This window comes from Streptopelia decaocto (genome assembly GCF_964273445.1).
Source record: "Streptopelia decaocto genome assembly, chromosome: 12".
Taxonomy (NCBI): Eukaryota; Metazoa; Chordata; class Aves; order Columbiformes; family Columbidae; genus Streptopelia; species Streptopelia decaocto.
In genome coordinates this window covers 17,206,187-17,231,918 of record NC_138667.1, presented here as the reverse complement: position 1 = coordinate 17,231,918, position 25,732 = coordinate 17,206,187, and the positions used below count along the sequence as shown (strand labels likewise).

At 61.5% G+C, this 25,732-nt stretch overlaps 3 protein-coding genes across 7 annotated transcripts in view; 2 read left to right on the top strand and 1 right to left on the bottom strand.

Moving 5' to 3' along the window:
• Window positions 1-6,693, bottom strand: part of LOC309445297 (uncharacterized protein) — a gene marked incomplete at both ends in the record, with an annotated part of 33,777 nt that extends 27,084 nt beyond the window's left edge. The window contains 2 exons of the mRNA XM_082063927.1: window positions 6,099-6,308; window positions 6,550-6,693. Of these exons, the coding sequence (XP_081920053.1) occupies window positions 6,099-6,308; window positions 6,550-6,693 (354 nt within the window). The remainder of the gene's footprint in view (window positions 1-6,098; window positions 6,309-6,549) is intronic.
• NDUFA2 (NADH:ubiquinone oxidoreductase subunit A2) overlaps window positions 1-25,732 on the top strand; it is a 165,750-nt gene that overhangs the window by 111,893 nt on the left and 28,125 nt on the right. The gene's annotated exons all lie outside the window — the stretch shown is intronic.
• CXXC5 (CXXC finger protein 5) overlaps window positions 1-25,732 on the top strand; it is a 67,851-nt gene that overhangs the window by 24,489 nt on the left and 17,630 nt on the right. Inside the window, exon 1 of one of the 5 annotated variants that reach the window (XM_082063729.1) lies at window positions 5,703-5,764. The exons of 3 other annotated variants lie outside the window; for them this stretch is intronic. The gene's annotated coding sequence lies outside the window, so the exon portion shown is untranslated. Of the gene's footprint in view, window positions 1-5,702; window positions 5,765-5,827; window positions 5,844-25,732 lie in introns of those variants that run through there. One more of the 5 variants, XM_082063731.1, reaches the window with a different exon arrangement.

Sequence of the window (25,732 nt, the reverse complement as noted above, 5' to 3'; positions counted from 1 at the left end):
GTTTGGAAAGCCCCATCTGGCCCCATAGTCCCCGTGGTGGGGGATGCGAGAAGGGACCATGTTGAGCAGGTGTCCTCTCATCACAGGTGGTGGGACTGAAGGATCCTGACCTACCACAGGACTGACGCTGGATTTGAGACAGTGATACAGGGCTGGCCAGGATATGAAACACGGGAGGACATGAGTGGAACAGGAATAATTTTGCCCCTGAGCGTGGCTTGCTCTGCATTTCAGCTCTCACCTAAAGGGCAACCACCTTGGCCTGAGAATGGATGTTTTCATGCCACTAGTGTCTTCCCGGACCTGAGTGCTGAGCAGTGGTTTGGGGTGAGCCAAAACTCTGCAGATACTGGGAAAGCTCCATGTTAACGTGACCCAGGACCAGTGTCCCCTGCCTGGCTGTGCATCACAGTGCTCGCCTGCCCCTCTCTTGTAGGACAATGCTTCGGTAAGCTCCCAGCAGCCGATGTGGGCAGCAGGAAGCACCAGGCGGGGATCCGCACCCCGTGCCCAGCCCCGCGGCTGCCTGCCCTGCCTGCGCAGGCAGATGGCTTTTGCAGGACGCTCCGGATGTTGGAGCGAGGCTATTTTGGACCACGTGGGCGTCTGAATTCCAGGCGAATCCCCGGCTCAAAAAAAAAAAAACAACAAACCCCAAAGCCTGTCGGGGTCCCCGGAGGTGGAAACGCTGCAGCTCGAGTGTCCCCGTGGCACGTAGCCCACCCACAGCTACGCCTGTTCGCCCACCAGCCCACCCGCCCCTGGCCCAGCGGCAGGACCCGTCGCACCCGCTCGCCCTTCACGCAGCGCAGGCGGCGTGTCCAGGGTGCCCGGGTGGCCTGTGTGCCTTTGTGGCACCTGAGCAGCGCCTCAGCCCCCAGCAAGCGCTGATGCGGGAGGGGGTGTTGCCTTTCTCCTTGCTGCGGGCTGGGGGATGCTCTCCACACCGCGCTCCCCCCTCACTCTGCCACGCCGGGTGGGAGAGGGCAGAGGGAATCCGGCTGCCTGCCCTTCTCCCAACCGCCGGCGCGGCGTCTGTTTGCTTTGAGGCCTGGGTCCCTCCTGCCAGGACATTCCCGGGCAGCGGCTGCTGCCATTTGCAGAGGAGCTGGGGGGACAGCCCAGACCACGGCCCCCCCCGGTGCCACACGCCTGCTTTGCACCCATGTCCCCCTCCCCAAGCCCTCTGGGGACCCACGCTGGGCTCCCACTAGGGAACCCTGTGAACAGTGAGAGTTCGTGTTCCCCCCCAGCCCTTTCTAGGAAGGGGTGGCCGGTCCCTGTGCCACGAGAGGCTGCAGGACGTCCCAGGGAAGCGGGGCCAGCGCCCGCCACGTGGGAGACAGCTGGGGTTAAAAATTAACACAGCCAGAGCCTCAATTAGCGGGTGGTGGGGCCAGTGGAGGGCTACGTGCTGCTCGGGGCACCCCCTCCCTGGGACTCGAGGCTTTTGCTGCTGGGAAGGTGGGGACTCCTGTGGCCTCCAGCCAGGGGACATGGGGGTGCCGTGTCCCCTGGGCTTGTTTGGGCACAGGCAGAGCCTGCCAGTGACAGCTGGCCAAGCATGACGGTGGGTCACATCGACCCCAGCCCTGGTGGGCACACTCTTGGAGCTCAGTGCCCCAAAACTGCCAGCTGCTCCAGCTTGGCTATCTGGCACCATTGAGGCCAAGGGGAGCAAACTGGCTTGTCCAGCTTCCCCCTGCCCGGGGTCTGGGAGGTTACGTGGGGAAGATCATTTCAAGAGGCTTTTGATGGCTGAAGAGATCCCACCCTCCACCTCTCCCAAACCAGGGATGTCACCAAGGTCTGGGGCTCCTGGTGCAGTATCTGGCCGGATCTGGGTCCCCGCTGCCAGCAGACACCCCGCACGTGGCACGGAGGAGGTGATAAGTGAGTGCCAGCTCTGTAACCCACTTGGATGGTGGTGGCTGTGCTGGGTGGGTTGCGTTGAGTGTTGTGGAGCTTGTTTGTGTTCTGGAGGCTGTTGGGACGGGACTCCCACGCGTGCAACCTTGGCAGCCCCCCAGCTGCTGTCCCGCAGCACCCTGCTGCCACCGGGGGGCCACGGACCTGCGTGACCCCCTCCCCACTCCAGGGTCAGGCTGCCCAGCATCACCTCCATTTCCTGTGTCCCCCCCATTACTCCCGGCCCTGTGCCTCTGTCCAGAGCTGGGCAGAGGTCCCAGATCCGCTCCCTGGCCGGGGTGGCAGCAGCGCAGACCCTGTTGTGGGGGCCCGGTGCCTGTCATGGTGGGGGACATTTGGCACTGGTTCTGGCAGGCAGAGACCGGGGGCAGCGCTGCTGTTTGCAGGCAGCTTCCACCCTGTCCCCTTGCCATCGGCCATGTCCCTGCAGCTTCCACCCCTGGCCCCTGTGGCCTTCATCCCCCATCTACTGTGCCCTCTACCCTGCCCCTCTGGCCCTCCATCCCTGTCCCATTTGCCCTCTATCCTCATCCCTGACATCCTCCATCCCTGACTTCCTCAGTCTCCATCACTGTCCCTGTCATCTTCCATCCCCATTCCATCCATCCTCCATCCTTCTCCCCGTTGCCTGTCCCCTTTGCTCTCCATCCCTGCGCTCCTGTTGCCACCCGCTCCCATCATGACACAGGAACAGGGTCCCATGGCAGGACAAAGGCTTGTGGGCTGCATCCCCAGGCCGACGCCCTTGTCCCCATGTTCTGAGGATGTACCAGTTTGGGGGCACTGGGGGACCCTGTCATCTCTGAGGCTGCAGCACTGGCTGCCAGGCAGCAGGTGCCAGCTCAGGGATGCTGGGGAGCCTGGAGGTTTGCTGGGGAGCGCTGGGCTGGAGCCCCAGCTTTGCTGCTGCCACCGTGAGCAAGTCCCTGCTTGGCTCTGTGCCTCAGTTTCCCCTCTGTTAGAGGACTTCAGCTCCCAATAAAGGCAACTTTCGTTTGTGGGAGTTTTCCAAATATGCTGAGCTATGGAATCCTGCTGTGGCTGGGAGAGGACCTTTGGTGGGCGGCAGACTTCAGGTGCAACTGCTGTGGGCTGTGCCTTTGCAAGTGGGACAACAGCGCCCTGCAGCTCACGGGGGCACTGGGTGTCGACGTGCACTCGGGTCCCTAAAAACAGCAAAAAAGGGCAGAAGAAACAGCCTGTGTGAAGCCCACACAGGTGAGAGGGTGTCGTTTGCTGGGCAGCATCGCCGGTGTTGCTGCGGCCAGGCTGGGGTGCGGTTCTGGGGGTTGCTGTCCCTTCTCCCATGTCACCTCTGCCACCCGCATCCCACACGCCTGGCACGAGGCTCTTCCGACGCCTGTTATTGGTGGCAAGACGCTTGAATGGTGTAGGCAGGTGGGTAAGGAGCACATGGGGGGGCAAGCAGAGGAGCTGAGGGGGCCGGTGGCGATGCCAGCCAGTGACAGGGCACAAGGGGTGCCCAGAGGGATGGGACAGTGACCCCCACTGCTGCCACCCGGGAGGGAGATTTTTGGGAAGGCAGAGCATCATCACAGTGCCCATGTTTGAAAATCCAGTCGTTAAATGTGCAAAAGGTGCATAACTAATGAGATGCGGATCAAATACAAACAACGTATCTGTGCTGCTTTCTTCCACCCCCCCCCCCATCTTACATTTTTTGTTTCATTTTGAGGCGGGAGCGGGGTGGGAAGCGATTTTGCATTCCTGTGAAAAAAAATCAATGGCAACACAAACCCAGTTTCATTTTTGTCAGGGTTTCTGCTTTTGGGAGGTTTTGGGTATTTTGCTGGCAACTGAAAAGGCTGCAGGAATTGGGGGTGGTGGGGCTTTTTTTGGGCTGTTTGTCCCTGGAAAGCTGCTCTTGGCTGAGCAGTGGGGGTTTGAAGAGTTTTTTAAACTCCCAAATTTTCAGTGCCTGCCCTTCAAAGGAGAAAAGAAGAAATGTCCCTGCAAGCACCAAAAAAAACCCTGCCAAAAAGTTGAGCAGAAAACTTCTGGGGCGAGTGTGTCCCCCCCTCATCCCTGTAGGGGCCAAAGCTCGGGGGGATTCGTCCCCTCCCTCTGGGTGACTTATCAGTATCTGCTGTTTGTTCAGGGGGATTTCACGGGTGCTCTGCCTTGGGGACAGGAAAGGGCCCTCCCCGTGGCAGTGGCAGGTTGGGGTCCCCATGAGGGGGACAAGGGCATGTGGGCACCCCAAAGGGGACATGGAGGTACAGGGGGACAGGGCACATGCTGGGAGCCACCATAAGTGGGGACACAGAGGGATGTGGAACACTCTGTGGTCACCCCACAGTGGGGGACACATAGGGATGGGGAACACTCTGTGGTCACCCCACGGAGGGGGACACAGAGGGATGGGGAACATTCTGGGGTCACCCCATGGTGGGGGACACAGAGGGATGGGGACCACCTGCTGAGGTGAAGCTTCATGGGTGGATGGGGGTTGGAGGAGCCCCCTGGGGTGACACCCCACGGAGCACATGGCTGGTGGATGCAGGCCAGGGTGACACCTCTGAGGCTGGGCAGGGGACAGCCCGTGGTGGGGACACACACAGGGATGTCACCCCTTGGGACGGAGGGCAAAGGAGGAGGCACAGCAGGGTGACACTCCACTGGGGATGGGTGTGGATTTGGGGGGCACAGTGGGGTGAAACCCATGGGGGCAGGTGGGACATGGGGGTACACAGCAAGGTGACACCTGTGGGCATGGATGAGACATGGAGGGCACACCACAGTGTCATCCCTGAGGGTGGGTGGGACATGGGGGTACACAGCAGGATGCCATCCGTGGGAACAGATGGGACAGGGGGTGCACACCACAACATCATGCTGTGGGGGTGGGCGGGATGTAGGATGCACAGCAGGGTGAGACTTGTGGGGGTGGATGGGACATGGGGGGACGACACCATGGTGACATCCTACAGGAGCTGATGGGACACGGGGGGGGTGGCACAGTGGGATGACACCCGTGTGGGTGGATGGGACATGGGGGAGCAGACTGTGGTGACACTCGTGGGGGTGGTTAGGACCCGGGGTGGGACACACAAACCCCACAGTGACACCCGTGGGGGATGGACAGCCCATAGGGGGCACAGTGAGGTGACACCAGTGCGAGCAATGGGACACAAGGGGCACAGCATGGTGGCACCCGTGGGGGTGGCTGGCACAGGGTGGGCACAGCGGGTGACATGGGGGGTGCACAGCAGGTCACATGGGGAGTGCACAGAGGGTGACACAGGGAGTACACAGAGGGTGATATGGGGGGTGCACAGAAGGTGACATGGGGCGCACAGCGAGTGATATGAGGGGTGCACAGAGGGTGACACAGGGAGTACACAGAGGGTGATATGGGGGGTGCACAGCGAGTGATATGGGGGGTGCACAGAAGGTGACATGGGGTGCACAGCGAGTGATATGAGGGGTGCACAGAGGGTGACACAGGGAGTACACAGAGGGTGATATAGGGGGTGCACAGAGGGTGATACGGGGGTGCACAGGAGGTGACCCGGGGGTGCACAGCGGGTGACACGGGGGTTGCACAGAAGGTGGTATGAGGGGTGCACAGAGGGTGATATGGGGATGCACAGAGGGTGACCCGGGGTTGCACCCCGCCATGGGGGGGGGGGGAGTGAGGGGTGTGCGGCGGGCGGCGCGCGCGTGGGGCGGCGGGGGGCGCGCGCGGCGCGCGTGGCTGGGCGCGCGGGGCGGTCCGGTCCGGTCCGGGTTTTGCCGGCAGCCGCGGGCAGCGGCGGCAGCGCCGTGCAGCGATTCGGGGCTGAGCACTCCCAGAGCGAGCGGCGATGTGGAGGTGGGTGTGCGGCGGCGGCGAGGCACCGTGCCCGCCTCGGCTCCCCTCGCCCGGGCCCCCCCTCCCCGGCGTCGGGCAGGTGCTAACCCCCCCCCTCCCCCCGCTTTTCTTCCCCCCGGCTCCCGGGCAGCCCCCGCTGCTCCCGGCAGTGCTGCCCGCGGCGGCGGCTCCCGGACCGCCGGTAGGTGCCGGCCCTCGGGGCCGCTCCGGCGGGCGGCGGCGGCGGAGTTGGAGTGTGTGGGGTGGGGGGGGTGGTGGAGAAAGGGGAGGAGGGAGAAGAAAAAGTTTGGCGGGGGGCGGCTGCGGCTCGCCCCGCTCCGCCCGGCGCCGTTACCGGGCTGCCCGCGGCGGCGGCGGGGAGCGGAGCTGGCCGCCTGCCCGCCTGCCCGCGCCGGGGCCCGGCCGGTGCTGCCTGCGCGGCGCCCGAGCGGCCCCGCCGCTTCCCGGGGGGGGCGGCGGGGTAACGAGCAAAGTTTTTCTCGGTGCGGCTGAACCCCCCCTCCCCGTCCCCTTGGCCACTACCCCGCACCCCGGCAGGGATGCGCTGGGAGCCGGGGGGAAGAATGGGGACGAGCTCCCCCCCGCCGCCCCGGGCCGCCGCGGCATCGCCCGGTGGTTTCCCGGGTGACAATGGTGGCGGCGGGGCCGGGGGGCGGCGGGGGCGGCCGCTCCGGCAGCGCCGCGGCGCCGGGGGGAGGCGGCGCGCCCCGGGCAGCGCGGGGCCGGTCACTGCCACCCGCGGCGGTTCTCGCGTGGGGGGGCGGGGGGTCACCCCCACCCGGCACCTGGGGCTCGCAGCGGCCCCTCCGCGCTCGGTTCCCCGTGGGGAGCTCTCGCTTCCCCCGGCGTGCGCCGGGCTCCGGCGGCAGTCGGGCTTCTCCGGCGGTGGCCGGCGGTGGGGTGGCCGTGGGAGCGGCGCCGCTCGCCATCGCCCAGCCATGTGCAGGAACTAACCCAACTTTATTATCCCTCCCCCTTCCTAAGTAATTCCCCCCCCGGCTTCGCCGTCAAATGGGATTCCCACATCTCCCGCTCCCCCCCACCTCCGGTGGGTAAAGCACCCAGCGCACCCCGAGTCCCAAAGATCCAGCCGGATCCCCGCGTCCGCTGTGGAATATCCCTCATATGCGCCCGACGCGGGTGCTGCCAGCCCCAAAGCCATCGTGGGTTTTATGAGCGATGCCTGATCCTGGGATTATGGCACTAAACTCCGCTGAATCGCGGCCCCACGGGCTCCACGGCGGTTCTCCCCCCGCCCCCCCCCCCCCTTAATTTTATTTTTATTATTACTATGGTTCTTTTAGCTGCATCCCGCAAACGGCGACGTCCTTCTTGCGGGCCCGTGTTTGCTTTGGGTCGGTTTATTCTTTGCTGGGATGATTGATTGGGGAGAGAAGGGGGGTGGGGTGGGATGGGGATGGGGGGGGCCAAAGCGCCGCCGCCCGCCCCGCTCAGCGTCCCACGCATAAACAAAGCTGCGCACACATCCTGCGATAACGGATCACATGTGTGCGCCGCCCCGTCGCCCCTGACCCCGGCCGGGCAACCTTTACCCCCCGCCGTCCGCTCCCTGCAAATGACCCCGGGAAAGGTGGGGGGGGAAAGATAGGGGGGGCTGCCGTGCCACGGGGATTGGGGGGGGTTGAGGCAGGATTTGGGGAATGGGGGATGCACAAGCCTGGCTACCTGGGGCGCGGGGCCGGAGCCGGCGGAAGTTTTGTTTCTCTGGAAACGGGCCCTTGCTGTGTCAGCAACCCCTTTGTGCCGCTTTGTCCGTTCCCCCCCGGCCCCCTCGCCCGGTGGCGGGGCCGCACCTGGGGCTGCGGAGGGACGGGACCCCCCCCGCTCCCCATCAGCTTGCTGCTCCCCGGGGAGTTGAGTTGCAGCCCCCTCCCTGGGAGGGCAGTGGGTTGAGATGAGGAGGGGTTGGACGGGAAAGTGGGGGGAGTGATGTGGTGACCCCCCAAAGGTCCTGCTCAGCGGGAGCGCTCGTAGGCATGGAAACCCTTATCCGTCCATCTGTCCGTCCGGTTTTCCTTAAAATTTCTATCTGGAAAAGCTTTGCAGAACCATCTTCGTTAGCAGCAGCCCCAGTTCCCAGCATCCAGACCCGGCAGGGACGCCAGCTCTCGCCTCCTCGGCGGTGCCGGCGGCTCTTGCCACCGCATCAAATTCAAATCAGTCGCGGTGTCACGTGGGCCGAGCTTCGAACCCAAAAAGTGTCACTGTGCATGGTGGCCCTGGCTCCTGGCAGATACCCGGCAAAGGCCTGGCAAACCCGGGATGCCGGTACCAGCGTCACCCCGATGATGCTGGCAGATGTTGTGCCCTGACGTCCGGGCTGGTGTTGGGGTGTGTGTGTGTGGGGGGGTCACGATGACGGGACGATGGGGATGGGGACGCGCTGGCGTGTGACAACAAAAGCAAAGTAACAAAGGACCCGCCGGTGGCGCTCAGAAGTTCGTGCCGGCCCCCCACCGTGTTTGTCCGGCACTGTCCGGGGATTGGGTGGCCTCATGGGCAGGGAGGGGACTTTGCCTGTTTGCCAGCGGGGGGTGCAGGCAGGGGTTTGGGGGGTGTTTGTGCCAGGCTCCGCGCACGCCTCCCCCGCCCCGCCGCGCTGGGAAGGAGGCAGGAGGCGGCCGAGTCGTCCTTGACATGGACTTTGTGGCGGGCATGCGGGCAGCCGGCGCCGCGCTGCCAGGCGCCTGCCTGCACCTCCTGCCCGCGGCGCGGGGCGGGCAGGCAGGGCAGAGGGGCTCCGGGCGCCGTGCCCCGAAATTCAGCCCGTCTCTCCTTTTCCTCCTCCTTGGCAAAGCCGAGTGGTGGGGGAAATGCTATGTGGGCATGAGGTGGGGGGCGATGTTTTGGGGATCCCTTGTCCTGCCCTTCTTGTCACCGGGGCTCATCCAGGCTGGAAATGGGCAGGTGCTGGCAGCGCAGGTGCTGCTTGCCTGGGACCTGAGGATGCTGCAGGGCTTGGGGGTGGCGTCCTCTCCCCAAAGTTGTCCCTTCTGCCACAGCTCCTACCTGAGGGGCCGGAGGAGGGCTGGATCCGGGGTGCTTGGCCCTTGCAGCCAGCCCCCCCACATCTCCTGCAGCAGCTGTTCAAGGCTCAGCTGGGGCTGGACCCAGCCCTGGTGTGTCCCGGACCCTCCACCTCTGTCCCCCCAGCAGGGACGTTCCCCGAGGTGGCGGGAGCGGGTGCTGCCGCTCCCCCATCTCTCCTCACCCCGCTGCCACATTTGTTTTCCCAAACTCCGACCGTACGAACAACCTCTTGATTAAGTGTATTAATAGTTAAACTTTCAGCTCATAGCTTAAACTCACCAGACCACGAAAAGCTCCCTCCTTTACTCATGCTCTGTTGCTCAACTAAAATATTGCACTCAAAAGGGTTGGGTTTTTTTTCTTTTTCCCCTCCTTTTCCCCTGACTCAACTTTGACTCCTGGGAGCGTGGGGGGTCTTGCAGGCCCCCCCCTCCCATCTTGGGGGACCCCCTGTTGTCCCACTGCCCAGAACAGGGGGGTTGGAGGGCCTTGCCTGGCTGGGTGTCCCCTCTTGAAGCCCAGCCAGGCTGAGGAGGAGGATGGGAACTGCCATCCCGGGGAGATAGTGGCCCCCTTCCCTGCTGGGGACATAGGGACAGGCTGTGGTGGTTGTGGATGGGATGGAGCTGCCAGTGGTACCTGGTGTATGGGGTCAGGCGATAGTGCAGGAGGAACAGTGAGAGGTTCAGCCATGACAAATGCCAGGGTCCTGCAGCTGGGTGGGGGCAAAGGGTGGGTTGGGAGCAGCCCTGCAGAGAAGGACTGGGGGATACCGGTGGGTGACAGATGGGACACGAGCCAGCAATGTGCACTTGCAGCCTAGAAACCAAATTGCATTCTGGGCTGCATCCCCAGCAGTGTGGGCAGCAGGTCGAGGAGGGGATGCTCCCTCTGTTCTCTGCTCTGGTGAGACCCCCCTGCAGTGCTGGTCCAGCTCTGGGGTCCCCAGCACAGGACAGACATGGACCTGCTGGAGAGGGGCCAGAGGAGCCACAGAAATGATCCGAGGCTGGAACAGCTCTGCTGTGGAGAGAAGCTGCAAGAGCTGGGGTTCTTCAGCCGGGAGAAGGGAGACCTCATTGCACCTTTCAGTATATAAAAGAGGCTTGTAAGAAAGATGGAGAGAGACTTTTCTCCAGGACCTGTAGTGATGGGACAAGAGGCCAAGGTTTTAAACTGAAAGAAGGTGGGTTTAGGTTGGACGTAAGGAAAGAATGTTTTATGATGAGGGTGGTGAGGCACTGGGACAGGCTGTCTAAGGAGATTGTAGATGCCCTATCCCTGCCAAGTGTTCAAGGTCAGGTTGGACAGGGCTCTGAGCACCTTGGTCTGGTTGAAGATGCCCCTGCTCATGGTCTTTGGAGGTCCCTTCCCATCCAAACCCTTCTGTGTTTTGCTGAAGCGGGGCAGTGGCATAGGATGGGCAGGAGGGGAGAGCGAGGGGGTGGCTGGAGGAGGAGGCTCTGCCATGGGGAGCGGGGCAGGATCAGGCCTGTGCCAGAGGGACCTGCCCTGGGCGAGCTGGGCTGTGACTCCTGATGGGGAACCCACCAGGTGAGCATCAGGGCACGGGGGCGAGGAGCTGCCTGTGTCCCCATCTGTGCCCTGTGTCCCCTGGGATGCCGGCAGTGTTGGAGCCCTAGGAGAGCTGCAGGGAGAGCCAGGCAGCAGGACAGTGAGACACCAATGAGGGGCTGAGGGTGACCTGTGGGTCCCATCGCCTTTGGGAGCATCCAAAGGGCACGTTTCACCCTGGACAATCACCCTGAAAACCAGGGTCGAAAGAAGCTTTTGGGTCCATCAAGATCTCAGCGCCGATGGTGCAAATGTGCCGTGGAGCAGGTCCTCATCCTGCCCAGTATTCTCTCCTTTCAGGGCTGGGGGTGCATCGATAACGTCTTTGGAGTGGTTTCATCCTGGCTTGCAAGCAAGTGGAGGGCACTGACGATCTGAGATGACAGCCCTTGCCACACATGGGTGGCAGCCTGTTATTATGTGAATAAAAGGATTTTTAAGGTCACAAGGTTTTCAAGAGGCTGCCTTGGTGTCTCTGGTTTCCACCCATCCATCGTTATGGCATGGAAGAGGGACCTGAATAACGACCCTTTCGTGTCCACCTCATGAAGGTTGACTCCCAGGCCCTGGTCTTCCCTTGGGATTTGTGGGTCTGGCTCTATGTCCTTATACTCGAACAGCGTTGCTTGTACCAAAACATCTTCCATTGCCTGAACTTGGACGTCCTTTGTGCTGGGAGAATGAGGACACGTCACCTCCATAGAGTGATGCCTATGGCGTGGTGGCCCAGGTGTGCGTAGGGCTCAACCCTCGGACTGGTGGCAAAGAAAGAAAATGCTGGTTTGTGCTTTTCCGTCTTCACTCTCCCAGCTCAGTGAGGTGGGAGCTGGAAGAGGGCTTAGATCACTGGCTCTGCCGCAATACATGTCTTCAGTGGGGACGTGATGTAGATGATGGATGGGACCTGCACCACGGTATGAGACGTAGCCTGTTATTTCTGGGTCACTTCTGAGATGGGCTACATCCCGAGGGTCTGATTGTCACTTTCATGGCACCAGACATTGGGTGGTGGCATGGCTGGCGAATGGTGCTGTCCTGGCCCCGCAGGCTGTGAGGTGCTTCTGGGTGACTCCAGTGCTGCCACCCATGAGACCCCAGCTGACCCTGGCATATGTTTGCTCAGCACTTGTTTGGCTTCCTGGGAATGGCCCAGCTTGAGCAAGGGTTGGGTTTGTGCTCTGGTGTGATGAGATGGGGTATGGTCACCCCCAGTGTCCTCTGGTGCTGCTGTCTCTGGTCATCCCTTGGTTTGCTGGTGGTTGCTGCTGTTGGAAGGCAGCCCTGCTCTAGCCTGCGGCTGTGGCTTGATGGATGTTTCATTTTTGGCTTTGCAAACCCTCCTTGAGTTCCTGCCTCTGCTCCAGCTCTTCATAGGGATATCTGGGCAACATCCATCTCCCATGGTCTTCCTTATGAGAGTCTTCAGCTGTGTCCCAACGAGCAACACAGTTCTACCTACTCAGACCGCAGGTGGTCTGTTAGTGTCCCCAAGGGTCCTGGGTTGTCAGTTCTCACTTTTTGCTGGGACTCTTGTGACTTGGGTGCCTCTGTCTCCCTCGGAGGCTGACAGAGAAGCAGTTTGGGGTCCAGGTCTGAGTCCTGAGTTCCTCACTTGAACATCCCAACCCTGAAGGGTCCCAAGTGTTTGCAGGTCCAGGTGCTCTTAGCTCTTCTGCCTCCATGCCCTGCAGCCTCTTCTCCTCTGCACCCGCTTGCCGCTCGGAGGCAGGTTCCTGCTGTCCAGCCTCTCCTGGAGCTGGAGCGTGGTCAGGGAGGACCATTCATACCTAAGGAGCATTGATGTGGTGGGAACGGCTTAAGACCTTCCATGCTGGTACACAGCCTGATGCGGGGAGAGGCCCATGCTCTGCCCTCTGCTTTGCAGGGCTCTGTCTTTGGGTTTGGGTCCAGGTCAAGGGAGGGCAAACAAACTGCCTGCAGATGTTGTTTGGAAGGTGTATGGGGTCTTCCCTCCTTTCATAGCCTCATAAAATGGTTTGGGTTGCAAGGGACCTTCAAAGATCGTCTAATCTAACCCTCCCTCAGAAGATCTAGGCATGTATTTCACTAGACCAGGTTCCTCAAAGCCCCGTCCAACCTGACCTTGAACACTCCTAATGATGGTGCCTCCACAACTCCTCTGGGCACCCTGTCCCAGTGTCTCACCACCCCCATTGTAAAACATTTCTTTCGCATGTCCAATCTGACCTTCTTTGAGTTTAAAACTGTGCCCCTTGTCCTGTCACTACATGCTCTGGTGGGAACTCTTCCTCTGTCTATCCTGTAAACCTTCTTTATAAGTTGAGAGGTCACTCAGCAGGTCCAGCTCTGGACTGGTGGACTGGGCCGGGGGGAGCTGGGGGGCTGGCTTGGGGACAGGCAGGGCAGTTGGACCCGGGGCCGGGAGCGCCAGGCTGGGTTGTTCTTCCCCATCTTCCCCTCCTGCATCCATGCGTGTTCGGGGGTCACCGCAGCGGGGTGGATCCAGCACCCGTCGCTGCTGGCTGGGGACTGTCCCCCATTCCTGCCACCCGTGGGAGCGAGCGGCTGAGGACGGCTGGCTGCGGGAGCTCCCCGTGCCCTCTGCTTTACCTTCTGCATCTCCCTAATCTGATGACCGGAGGTATGCGAAGCATTTCAAATATGGCCTCGTTAGCTGGCTCCGGACAGAGCACGCAAGAGGCGTTTCTTCACACTCCTATTCCAGCTGGCTGTTGCCGTTCCCTCCTCCCACGGGCATCCCGCTGCCGCTTGCCCCGCGCCGGCTGGGCTCAGCACGGAGCCGTCCTGCCCAGCGGCGGGATGGATGTGTCCCGGTGCAGGTCAGCTCTCGGCTGCGCTGGTGGCCGTGGCCAGGCGATGGGTCCCACCGTGGTTTGAGAGTGTCATTGGGCAAGGGGCGAACGTGTGCCCATACTGGGGAGCGGGAGTCCCCTGTGCCCGCAAGCTGGGCGGGTGGCCTGACCTCCCGCAGCCCGTCCAGGGGCCTGGAGGGGCAGCTCAGGAAACAAGTGATGGATGGCGTGGGGTGGGGGGGTCCCAGGGAGTCCCCTGGGAGCAGAGGGCTCTCAGGGAGGTGCTGGGTGGGGGATGGGGGATGGGGGCTGCTGGTTGCGGTGGGAAGTGGACCTGGCTGGGGGCACAGTGCAGCTCAGCCCAGGGGTGGGATCACCCAGGGTCCCCAGGTCACAGGCGCTCCCCAGGGACATGGCGGCACAGCTTTGGTCAGCTCTCTAGGGTGGTCCTTGTGCTGTGCCCGCAGAGGTGCTGTGGCACCCACCTTGGGGTGCTGTGTGCCCCCCAGCCCTCCTTGGGAGGGGCACGGAGCACCCTGTCCATCTGTCCATCTGTCTGGCTGTCCCATCCCCTGCATACCCTGGTACACATCACCGGATCAGCACACTAAGCTGCCGCTGGACATGGCCCTGTGCCAGTGGTGCTGCCGCGCTTCTGCCCGGCCAGAGCCGCCTGCCCGCAGTGCCAGTGCTGGCGGGGACCCGCCGCTTTCCACGTCCCCAGTGTCCCCTGCTTTGCTGCGGCAGCAGCGGGAGCCTGGCAGCGTCTCCCCGCTCTGCTGAAGGAGCTATTTAAAGCTGGGGCTGGGGGAGAAAAATGAATGTAGGAGATGAAGATGATGAAGGTGGCTCCGGCCGCCCTTGGGGACAGCTGGCCCAGCGTCAGCGTCCCTAGGGAGGGGACGCCATGGCCTGGCATGGTCCGGCATGGCCCCGGCAGGGCTGGGAGCCGGACGCCAGGCGTTTGTGCTTTAATGCATCAGGACAGCTTGCAAATTCCAGGCTGGCGCGGCGAGGTGCCGGCCGCCGAGCGTGCGCTGTCTCGTGGCCGAGAGGGCCGCGCTGCCATAACCGGTTAGCTGTCTCGGTGGCTGCTGGCGGGCACGAGGGCTGTCGGGGGGCCGGGGGCCAGAGTGGGGCTGCGGGCAGCCCCTGCCTCCCGCCGTGCTGGGGGGGCTCTATGCAGCCCCCGCTGCAGCTGAGACCCGGGGCAGCCCTGCTGCGGTGGCAGTGCAGCGGCAGCGGGAGGTTGGCCTGAGAAGGGCAGGTCTGCAGGGACCCCGTCCTGTAGGGACACCTGTGCCCCTTGTCCCCACTTTCTGTAGACCCCCCTGACTTCCCCACCTGCAGGGACCCTTCTGCAGTGCCCAGTGTCCCCTCCTCATGTCACTCCCTTCTGCAGGGACCCCTGCCCTCGTTCTTCAGGGCCACCTGTCCCCCTGCTCTGCAGAGCCTCCTGCTCCCTGTCTGCAGGGACCCCTGTCCCCTCCACCTTCAGAGCCCTGCCCCCCCTCAGCATCTACAGAAAACCCTGTCCCCCGTTTTGGAGGGACCCCTGCTGCTGTCTGCAGAGCCTCTTGTTCCCCCTTCTGCAGAGCCCTGTGTTCCCCCCGGTTTGCAGGGACCCTTGTCCCCATCTCTGCAGACCCCCTGTCCCCCCATCTTGCAGAGCCCAAGGGTGATTCCCAAGCATGCCCCCCCAGCACTGATGAGGACCCAGATGCAGATCAAGAACAGGCTGTGAGACCGAATCCCTGGGAGAGGATACGCACCGTCATCTCTACACATGGGGAAACTGAGGCAGGGCAGGGCAGCACTGCTGCCCACGCTCCCGGTACCGCCGCGGTCCGGCAGGCTGGGGCCAGTGGCAGGACATGCTCCTGGGGGTCCCCACGCACCCCGTGCAAACTGTCAATTGATGCTTTTCCACTGAATCCTTCCTAAGAGGCGGTTTCCCATCCTTTGCCTAAATATTTCCTAAATGTTTGAGCCGAGACCCACAGCTGAGACCCTTCCATTGCCCGACGTGGCCGCGTATCACCTCCCCTCTCCATGTCCTCACCTTCGAGTTCTTTAAATAAAATAGCCTTAAAAACACGTATTGGCCACCTTGCTGGGACAAACCAGTGTCACCTTGAGTGCTGAACCTGCGACGCTGGGGGCCTGGGTGCTGGCCGGGCTCTGGGTGCCCCCAGCCCCGCTCCTGCCACGGTCGCCGCATCTCGGGGGGTGGAGGATGGGGCTTTTTCTCTTTGCGAAGGCGTTGGGGGATTAGCGAGAGGATTAGTAAATATGACCCCAGGTAAAGATTAAGACCCAAAAAAAAAAGGAAAAAAGGTGTTTTTTTCCCCCCATGCTGATGCACCATGAAGATTAAAATGGGATGAATTCAGGCAGTGACGGCAGCTCGTTTAGTGTTGGGGTGGGGGGTGGTGGTGGTGGGGCCTATCTGTGGGTCTGCAGATTCCAGAGCTGGGGGGAATGGGGGACCTGGGGGGTTGTGGCAGGTCACCGGGGGTCCCCAGGGGCCAGGCTGGTTGTGGCTGGTTCTGGCCAGAACTGGCAGCGGGTGATGGGGAGGGGATTTTTGAGGGGGGGGCATATTGATAACTGCTGCCAGCCTAATCCTGGAAATAACTGGTGCTCAGCACAGGGTGGTGGCTTCAGCAGCTTGTCCCACAGGCTGATAGCTCAAGAGATAAGGCTGGGAAGCACCCCTGGCAGCCAGGAAGGCAGCGGGGAGTGAGAGCCGCCCTGCCCGCAGCTGTCCCCATAGCTGTGGGACCCGCTCTCGTCCCACCCGAGCCCCACCGGCCCCATCCTGCAAACTGTCCCACTGTGCGGCTCCCTCCAGGGGTTAACTAGGACCTGGTGCTGAATATTCAGGCAATAAAACTCCTGGGATTTGGCTGGGCCCCCTCCCTTGGTGGCTTTGGGACTGTGGAGCTGGGGGGGCTCCAGGCGGGGTCCTGGCAATCTCAGGGGTGATGCTCCCCTGGGAAGTTCTGGGAGGCGGGGCAGAACATAGGGATCCCCTCCAGGACACAGGGGGGCCCCTGTGCTGATATCCCCCATCCCTGCCATGGTGATCCCATGTCACTTTGGTGATGGAAGGGGGAGATGCTGAAACCAGGGCAAAGGAAACTGAGGAAACTCCAATTGGGAGACCCCCCCAGCCTGGGCTGTCCTGCCTTTCTGAAGGACTATGTGACCAGTATGTGTACTGGGAGGAAACTGGAGTGGCACTCTGGGGAGAGCAACGCAGGCCGGGCAGCAGTGACCCTGGTGTCCTTGTCCCTTCTCCTCCCTGTTGGCCCAGGGCAGGGCTGGCCCTGGGGACAATTCCCCTCCTGGGAGCCCAGACCTGTCCCTGCACCCATGGGTGCTCCAGGGGGTGTGGTGGAGCCATCCCTGCTCCGAGCACCTCATGGTGTGTTATCCCCTCATTGGGGCTGAGCCTTTTTGGGGGGCTGAGCACTGGCTCGGTGGTCAGACCCTGTTTCGGGGGCCTGAGCACTGGCTTGGGTGTCAAGTACCATTTTGGGGGTCTAAGCACCATTTCTGGGGGCTGAACAGCATTTTGGGGGGCTGAATACTGGCTTGGGGGGTCAAACAGCAGTTTGGGGTTTTGAGCATTGTATTGTGGGGCTGAGCACTGTTTCCATGGGCTGAGCACTGGCTTGGGGCTCAAGCATCATTCTGGAAGGCTAAGCACTGGCTTGGGGGTCAAGCACTGGTGTGGGGGGTTGAGCGCTGGTTTGGGAGGCTAAGCACCATTTTGAGGGGCTGAGCACCAGCATGGGGGTACAGCACCATTTTAGGGAGCTGAGCACCAGTTTGAAGTCTGAGCACTAGCTTGGGGGTCGAGCACCATTTTGGAGGGGCTGAGCATAAGCTCAAGTGTCAAGTGCCAGTTCAGGGGGTTGAACACCCACTCGGGGTCCAGCCCCAGCTTGAGCGGCTGAGCCCTGGCTTGGGGGTTGAGTACTTGTTTGGGGGGCTGATGGCTGGTTCTGGAGTAGAGCCCCAGCTCAAGAGGCTGAGCACCGTCTTGGGGGTCGAGCACCATCTCAAGGGTCAAGCGCTGGCTCGGGAGGCTGAGCACCATCCCTGCAGCTGGGCGCACCAGGGTGATGCTGGCAGGTCCAGGCACCACTCATTCGGGCGTTTCACAGCCTGTGGGGTTGGATCCGGTGGTGCTGAAGACCATCAGGCAGCTGGGGGCTGGATCCTGCCTGAGAGTGCTGAGGTGGGGCACCCCGCTGGATGTGCTCCTGCCTCGCACCCCGTGCTGCGCTGCTGGGGGCTGGTGGTGCCCGGGGGGGTGGTTTCTGCTCCCTTGTTGCACCCTGTCCCTCTCCATGCTTGCTTATATGAGGTGGCCACGGGATGGGGAGTAGCATGAAAAGCTGACTCTGGGTCCTTTCACTGGCACCAAGGGGGTGGGCGCACTCCTGCCTCAGTTTCCCTGCTGCAGCAGAGCTCCTCCAGGGCTCTCCCCGCTGCCTCCTGCCCAGGGGATTTGGTTGTCTGGCCGTTCTCCCACCCGGCTGTTGTGGGACATCGTTGCCCAGACAGGCAGGGCAGGCAGGGACAGGAAGGAACGTGGTGCCCCACGACAGGGCTGCTGGTACGCCGGGTGATGCCGGGTGCCGAGAGCATCCCTCTGAGTATTCTCGGGAGCTGGGGTGCGATGGGGTGTGCTGGCAGGTGCTCCATGGCGGAGCCTGAGCCTGCTCTCCTGCTGATCCCAGCAGCTGTCACCAGCCAGGAACAGAATCCAGCGGGACCTTCTCCTGGAGCAGGGCTGCCCGTCGGGCTGGTACCCGCGCCGTGGTGCTGGTGTGTGTGTGCAGAGAGCACCGTCCTCCTCCCGCTGCTGCTGTCAGAGAGGGCAGAGCTGCACAGTCCCCTTCCCCGGGGACATGCGGGTCTGGGACAGTGTGAGGAGGGGATGAAGGGGAGCCTGAGGTGTTTCCCAACCCTGGGACAAGCAAGGGCACGAGGCCACTTTTTGTGCTTTGTAGGTCACCTTGAACCCTGCCAGTCCTGGCTGTCCTGGGGACCCATCCGTCACCCTGCCTGCACCTGGGGTGGCAGCCGCTGCACCGTCCCTTCTGCCCCAGGGGAGCCCAGGGGACAAGAGCCGGGCCTTTCCTGGCACCGGAACTGTGTCCTGTACCAGGGCTTGTCCCTCGTGCCGCTGCTGCCACAGCATCTGCTCTGGTGGCACCGTTGGGCTCCTCATGGTGTTGTCTTTCTCTCTGTGGGCTGCAGCCCCCCTCCCTGGGGATGCCCCTGTCCCCCAAGGGGTGGAGGACAGGTCCTGACCAGGAGGGGGGGATGCCTGTGGCTCCATACCCAGCATCTGCATCCCCAGCGCTCCCCGCCATGGGGCTGGGCTCTCTCTGCATCCCCAGCAGGGGACATGCCAGTGCCATGTCACCATGGGCTTCCTGGGGTGTGGTGGCACTGGGAGACAGGTGGGATGTAACAATGGTAGAAGGTGCCCTTGTAGGAGAGGGAGGAATGATGATGCTGGGAACACCAATCTGAGTCCCATCCTGGAGGACAAAATCCTGCTCTTCCCTCCCCCGGTTGGCTTTGCCCTGGGATGCTGCCACCAGCTGCCCCCCGCAAGCTCTCCTGTGGGTGACCATGGGCCAAAGGGCCAGGGGTCTCCCTACACCCATCCCAAACCTGCCCAGGGTCCCCCGATCCCAGAGGCCAGTGGCCTGGAGCAGCTGCTGGGTCCCTCAGGAGCAGGTTCACCCCACCTGGCCCCACTGCCCTGAGCACCCGATATCATTTATTTATTGGGCGTAAATAAAAGCAATTAAGGAGAAACTTGGAAGGACGGGGTTGGGGGAGGGCCCAGGGCTGCCTGTGGAGTTTGAAGGTGCGGGTGGGTGCCAGGGTGTCAGAAGCTGTTGCTGGAGTGTGGGCAGACACTGTGCAATGCAACTGTCTTTTCTGCTGGATGCAGCAAAACCTCTGTGCGCCCTGTCACCCTCGTGCACACTCGTACCAGGGTGGCCACGGGATGGGGAGAAGCATGAAAAGCTGACTCTGGGTCCCTTTGCTGGCACCAAGGGCGTGGGTGCAGCCCTGCCTCAGTTTCCCTGCTGCAGCGGAGCTCCTCCAGGGCTCTCCCCGCTGCCTCCTGCCCAGGGGGTTTGGTTGTCTGGCTGTTCTCCCACCCGGCTGTTGTGGGACATCGTTGCCCGGACAGGCAGGGCAGGCAGGGACGGGAAGGAACGTGGTGCCCCACGACAGGGCTGCTGGTACGCTGGGTGATGCCGGGTGCCGAGAGACATCCCTCTGAGTATTCCTGGGAGTCTGGCTGTGAGTGTGTGTGTGTGGGGTGCTCCAAAAGACACAAACCCCCTGTGCCCTCAAGGCTGAGACTGCCCTAGACTCATCCCACAGGTCAGAGTAGCTGCAGGGTGAGGAGGATGCTCAACCGCATCTCTCCCCGATGCTTCAGCTGCATCCGGGATGCAGGAGCTGCCTCGCTCCAGAGGGACCCTCTGGTGGGGGCCCCTGGCCGCGCTTTGTGCCGGGGGGGCCGCGACACGTAGGAAATCACGTGGCTCGGGGACCGGGGTCTTTACGGGAAGCGAGAGCCGAGCTGGGGGGGGACAGGGACAGCTCCGCCCCACTGGGGCTCAGGATCGGGCCCCCAAAGCAGCTGCCCCATGGCTGTTCCCGGCAAGCCGGGTGAGGGGCGGCGAGTGGGGGCGAGCAGCCGCCGTCCCCCCCCGGAGCAGATGGTCCCTCGGCAGCAAGCTGCCCCTTCCGCATCGATTCCCCGCGCTGGCCGTTGAACGATTGCTTTCCGGGGTTAATTAAACTCTCCTCTCCGAGGGCTGCTGGGCGGCGGGGCCCTACCTGCCTGCAACCCTGGCAGACCCCCCCGAAATGGAGGGGATGAGCCTGTAGCTGGGGTTTGCTTCCAAGCCAAACCTCACCCGTTATATCCATCTGGGATTGCGGCCGCGGTGCCGGCAGGATCGCATCACCGGCTGCTTGTCTCTCCAGGGCACTGGAGCAAGGTCGCTGCCCAGCCGGCTGTACCTGCTGCCTGGGCAGCTCTGGGGGGCCAGGGCGGGGGCTCCCTAGCGTCTTCCCCCGCAATCACTGTTATTTTGGAAGCAGTTCCTGCTACGTTGCTCCCGTAGGGTTTGGGCTGTGACTGACCGCATCTCTGCAATGGTTTTGGGGAAAGGCGTCGAGTATTTGGCAGCCGGAGGGTGCCTGTGGCGCAGCGCGGTTTGCAGAGCGGGTCGCCAGCCCTGCGATTGTTGGGAGTTGCTGCTTCTTGCATATCTAAATGTGCCCTTTCAGCGGGTGCTCTCGGTCGAAACTGCCATCTTTTGCCTCATTGTCAGCCTCGGCGAGGTTACGCATCGTTTGCTGACTCACAGCCTCCTGCTCTAATTACTCGGCTCCACTCCTTCCCTGGAGCCGCCCGGCCAGTCCCGGCACATCGCTCCCGGCAGCCGGGCTGTGCTGCTGCGGGGGGCTGGAGCCGGGGCACCCCGAGCAAACCCCTGCCTGCACCCCTTCCTGCCTGCACCCCTCCCTGCCTGCACCCCTCCCTGCCGGCACCCATTGCTGCCCGCAGGCATTGCACCGAGTCACCCAGCACAGCCAAAAGCTCCTCTCCTGGTCACCACCTCCAGCATCCCACTGCTCGCACCCCCCGGGGTGGTTTTGGGGTGCAGCAGGGGGGTTGGTGGGTGCTGGCAGGGTGAGCACGTGGCATTGCCCGACCCATCGTGCAGGCGCGATGCCGGGGGGTTTCAGGGCTGGCCGCCTCGCTGGGCATCCCCGGTCATCGCCCCGCCGCGGGATGCTCACCCCTGAGCAGCCTGGGCGCGCAGCCCCCCCGGTGCAGGGAACCGGCCTCCCCCCTCGGCGGCAGCGCCGGCTGGGACGAGCCGCACACTAAACCCGTTAGCTGAGCCTCTTTGATCCCCGTCTGATATGATCAGCCGGCCGGTAAGCTCTCAGCCGGGCCCAGCGTGATTTCCAGCCTCGCAGTGATTCGAACAGACGCCGCAATTACCGCCGGGGTCAGGCTGGTCCCGCTCCCGGTCCTGCTCCTCCGCGTCCGCCCAGACACAAAGCTGCAAGGGAAAGCTCTGGCTCTGCCCTTAGTATTATTTATATATTTTTAAAAATATCCCCGTAGCCCAGGTTTGCCAGCACGGTGTCGTGTTGGTGGGAAGCGCCTGCCCTCTGCTCCGGCATCTCGCTTCTCAGCAGCTTGTTCCTTCCAGGTAGAGTGGGACCCAAACCCGCCCACCCCAGCAAGGCACATGGGTGCTCAAGTTGGCTTTAGTGCGTTTAATTTTGATCTCCTCGTGCGATTCGGGTGGTAATAGTGGGGCAGAAACAACATCCCTGCAAATCCATCTTGCTAACGGAGGTGAAACCAAGCCGGGTAATCCGGTGGTAACGACAACGCTCCAAGCCGGGTAATACACTTGCGCTCGCCTTGGAAGAGGAGATATTTTATTTATTTATATATCAAGAAAAAAACACATGTATGTGTTTGCACAGGCTTCTGTCTGTCACAGAATGGTACAACCACGCATCTTATCTTGTAAAGCCATATTTTGGCCCTTTTTTTTCCCCCAAGAAAGTGAATTTTAAGCACCGGGAGACAGTGATGGTTTCTTTGGAGCTGTTACGATCTGCCATGTACAATAAATCCGTCTTAGTTTGTGGATTATTGGCCCAATAGACCGTAACAGCTCTGTCAGCCCCTCCTGGCGTGCTGTGTCCGGCGAGCTCAGCCTTCTGTGGGTTTTCCTTTATTTTTTTATTTTTAGCAAAAATTTCCTAAGGATTTTTCCATGCCGTGTGCATGTACAGTGGCTGATAGGGAAATCACAGGAGCTCAGTTGTGTGCCCATTTTGTATTTCCCCTCTGAAAATACCCAAAGGCACAAATCTACACGCTGGAGTCCAAACCCCTGGAGTACGCAGAAGCAGGAAGGCAGAGCTGTTGCTGCTGGAGTATGGGGGGCTGGTGTGGGGCTGGTCTGGGGCCGCCTCGGCAGTGCAGGTTTTGGGGGAACGGGGTTTTTTGTTGCTTTCCAGCAGGGTTTTTCTGGGACAACCCTGCTCCTGTCCATCCTTCCTGGTCCCCTGTGCTTGAACCAAGCCTGGAAAACCAGGATTTCCCAGGGATGGCATAGGATGGTGTGCTGGCTCCTCCATCCTCACCTGGCAGGGTGCTCCTGTCACCCCAGCCTGAATTTGGGAGGGGTCTGAGCCCCCTGGGGCAGGGGAACTTGCAGCTGGTCCTGCCCCGATGCTGGGAACCCCCTGGTCCTGCTGCCTGGGCTCAGCCTGGCCCTGGGTGATGCAGCGGGGTGAGATGTGGGGTGAAATGTGGGGTGCAGTTGTGGGGCACGGGGTGTGGGTGCAGGCAGGGGGTGCTGGTGCAGGCAGGAGCTGCCGCGCTGCCCACTTTTTACCTGGGGTGTTCCTCCCCAGTCCCTGTTGTCTCTGCTGCCCCATGGGGATGCCAGGGGCTGGTGGCACAGGGTGGGGGGGATCAGAGCTGTTGTAGGACTGGGGCATCTGGGGGGACACACACGCATCTGCCTTTGTCCTCGAGACCGAGCAGCGGACCGTGCCTGGAGGAGGGTGCGTGGGGTTTGGGACGGGACAAGCTGAGCAGTCAGTGCCATCAGCAGTAGCCGGGCCGGGATGGGGCTGGCGGGTGGCCCCGCTGTGCCAGGGACGGCCGGTGCCGGTGGTGCCGCGGGGGCTGCCGGCCGGCGGCGCCTTTAAAGTCCCCCCAGCCCCGGCGCTGGGGGAGCCGCTCTGGTCCCAGCAGCTCCGTAAGCCCATTAAGAGCTCAGGGAGCCTTACGCCTCGGGGGGCTGCAGGAGGGACTTGCACTACTTCAGCTTAAACCCCTTGAGCTGAAGCGGGGCTGCCCGCTGCAGGGACATGAGGACGTCCGTGACCATCCTCCCGAGATGACATCCCAAATCCCCGTGGGTGCCAGGCGCTTCCCTCGGCTGTGGGGAACAGTGACGGCTGCAGCCCTGGGAGCACCCTGGTGCGGGGCTTTGGCTTTGATGCATCATTAAAATTCATCATTGGGGTAAAGAGTTACCTCTTCCTCTGTAAAATCCTTAAGGATGATGTTCCCCCTTCCGGTGCTGAGGTTCAGCTTCATATCATGTAGGAGAAAGGTGCAGGGAGGCTTTAGCTTGGCGAAGAGGAGACTGAGGGGTGACTCATTAATGTTTATCAATATATGAAGGGTGTCAGGAGGATGGAGCCAGGCTCTTCTTGGTGACAGCCATTGATAGGACAAGGGGCAATGGGTGCAAACTGGAATACAGGAGGTTCCACTTAAATTTGAGAAGAACCTTCTTCCCGGTGAGGGTGGCAGAGCCTGGCCCAGGCTGCCCAGGGAGGTTTTGGAGTCTCCTTCTGTGCAGACATTCCAACCCGCCTGGACACCTTCCTGTGTAACCTCATCTGGGTGTTCCTGCTCCATGGGGGGATTGCACTGGATGAGCTTTCCAGGTCCCTCCCAACCCCTGACATTCTGGGAATCTGTGAGGCCATGTGGATCCATCCAGGCTGCACAAGGATGGGGAGGCCACCCTGCTCATGGGGAACCTGCTCAGGAAGTGCTGGGGAATTTTTTTCTCTTCTTAACCTGTGTGTGCCCAATGTCAAATGTGTGAAAAACTACCAAAGAGGAAAAAAACCTCAAGGATGGGTCTTGGTGAAGCCCTTGGAATGGCAGTGTGCAGCGTTGCCCCCCACCCTGCTCCCAGCTGCGCCTCGGATTTGCTGACCACCCACCAGAAGACCATGGAACGCATTGTGGACAATAATTGAAATGCCGTTGCCTCATCCTGGCTGTGGGGACAAGTTTCATTGTGCCCGATCCATCACCTGCAGACTGATCCTGCTGCTGGGAGATGGAGGCTGCTGGGGCTCCCTGCCCAGCTTGTCCCACTGCCCCTGCTTGTTCCCCAGGCTCCCCTGGGCTCTGCCACCATGGGGCAAGTCACCAGGGACAAGGTGTGTGGCATGGTGGTGTCAGCGTGGGGAAGAGGGAGAAGGAGGAGATGGAACAGGCTGGAGAAAGCAGCAGGTGGAGGAGAATGTCCATCGTGGAAGCTGAGTGTGGGCGGTGGGGATGTCAGCCCTTTGGGTTGGTGCCCTGTGCTCTGGAGGTCCCGTTCCTGCCCTCTCGGGGGCTTGCTGGTGCTGCGGCAGGAGGACCCGTCTGGACATGGGGACGTGGGTGTTGGTTTCAGGAGGACGTGGGATCAAACCCTTTTGCAGGGGTGAAGGAAGATGATTATCTTGCAGGGGGGTCACCAGTTGAGTACCAGGTCTCTGGCAAGAGGCTGAGGCTCTGAATGCAGCCGAGGCTGGCTGGGGAAGGGGTGACCCACCACACGGCAAGTGCTGACTGTGACAACCACATCCAGCTTGTTCCCTGCCATTCCAGCTTGCCACCTTCTTCCTCAGCTTGTGAGGAAGTGAGGAAAGGCGGAGGCATTGATATCTAAGTAGTTTTAGTTGTAGACCCTCAGAGCCTGGACTCAAGAAGGACCAGTGAGTCCAGAAGGATGCTTACACCCTGTGATCAAGTCTCCTCAAAGCCCATCTCCAGTGTGATAAGCTCCCACCATGCGGCGTTTCTTTCATGATCAAGGCTCAGTCTTGCAACTCTTCCCCATCTTTTTCCACGGTGCGACATCTTGTGAGGTGGATTATTCCACGACAGCTCTCCTTGAGGACTCATACAAAGCGAACCCCTCTGTTTCTGACTGTGTGTCCTGCAGCTCTTTCATCAGAGGGTCACCCCCATCCTGACTTGTGTCATGGCTGGTGGTGGCCAATTCCTCCTTCCCAGGGCTGGTTCTTTGAGATCTTCAGCTTCACCCATCTCACTTCTTCTTTGATAAGATACGGTGCTGGTGGTTAAATTACTGTAAATCAGAGAATGGTTTGGGTTGGAAGGGACCTTCAAAGGTCATCCAGTCGGCCCCCCGTGCTATGGGCAGGGACATCTTCACCAAACCAGGTTATTGAAAGCCCTGTCCAGCTTGGCCTGGAACACTTCCAGGGATGGGGCATCCACAGCTTCTCTGGGCAGCCTGTGCCAGTGTCTCACCACCCTCATGGTGAAACATTCCTTCCTTACGTCCAACCAAGCCTTTCAGTTTAAAACTGTTGCCTCTTGTCCTGTCACAGCAGACCCTGGTCAAAACTCTGTCCCATCTTTCTTGTAAACTCCCTTCATATATGGAAAGGTCGTGTGGCTGTGTGAGGCATCCACTGAAAGTCTAAGTGCTTCGTAGTGGTCCAGTTGCTTTCTGCAGCCAAACTGGTATCTGATCAAAGACAGAAGCTGGGCCTCGGTACAAGTCCTCCCCACCACATCCCTGAGGCAGGACTTCTTGTCCCAACCATTTGCTGGGAACAGTTCTCCTCACGACTCTTCTCATCAGCTTGCCCAGGACTGCTGTTCTTCCATCCTTCCGCAGGG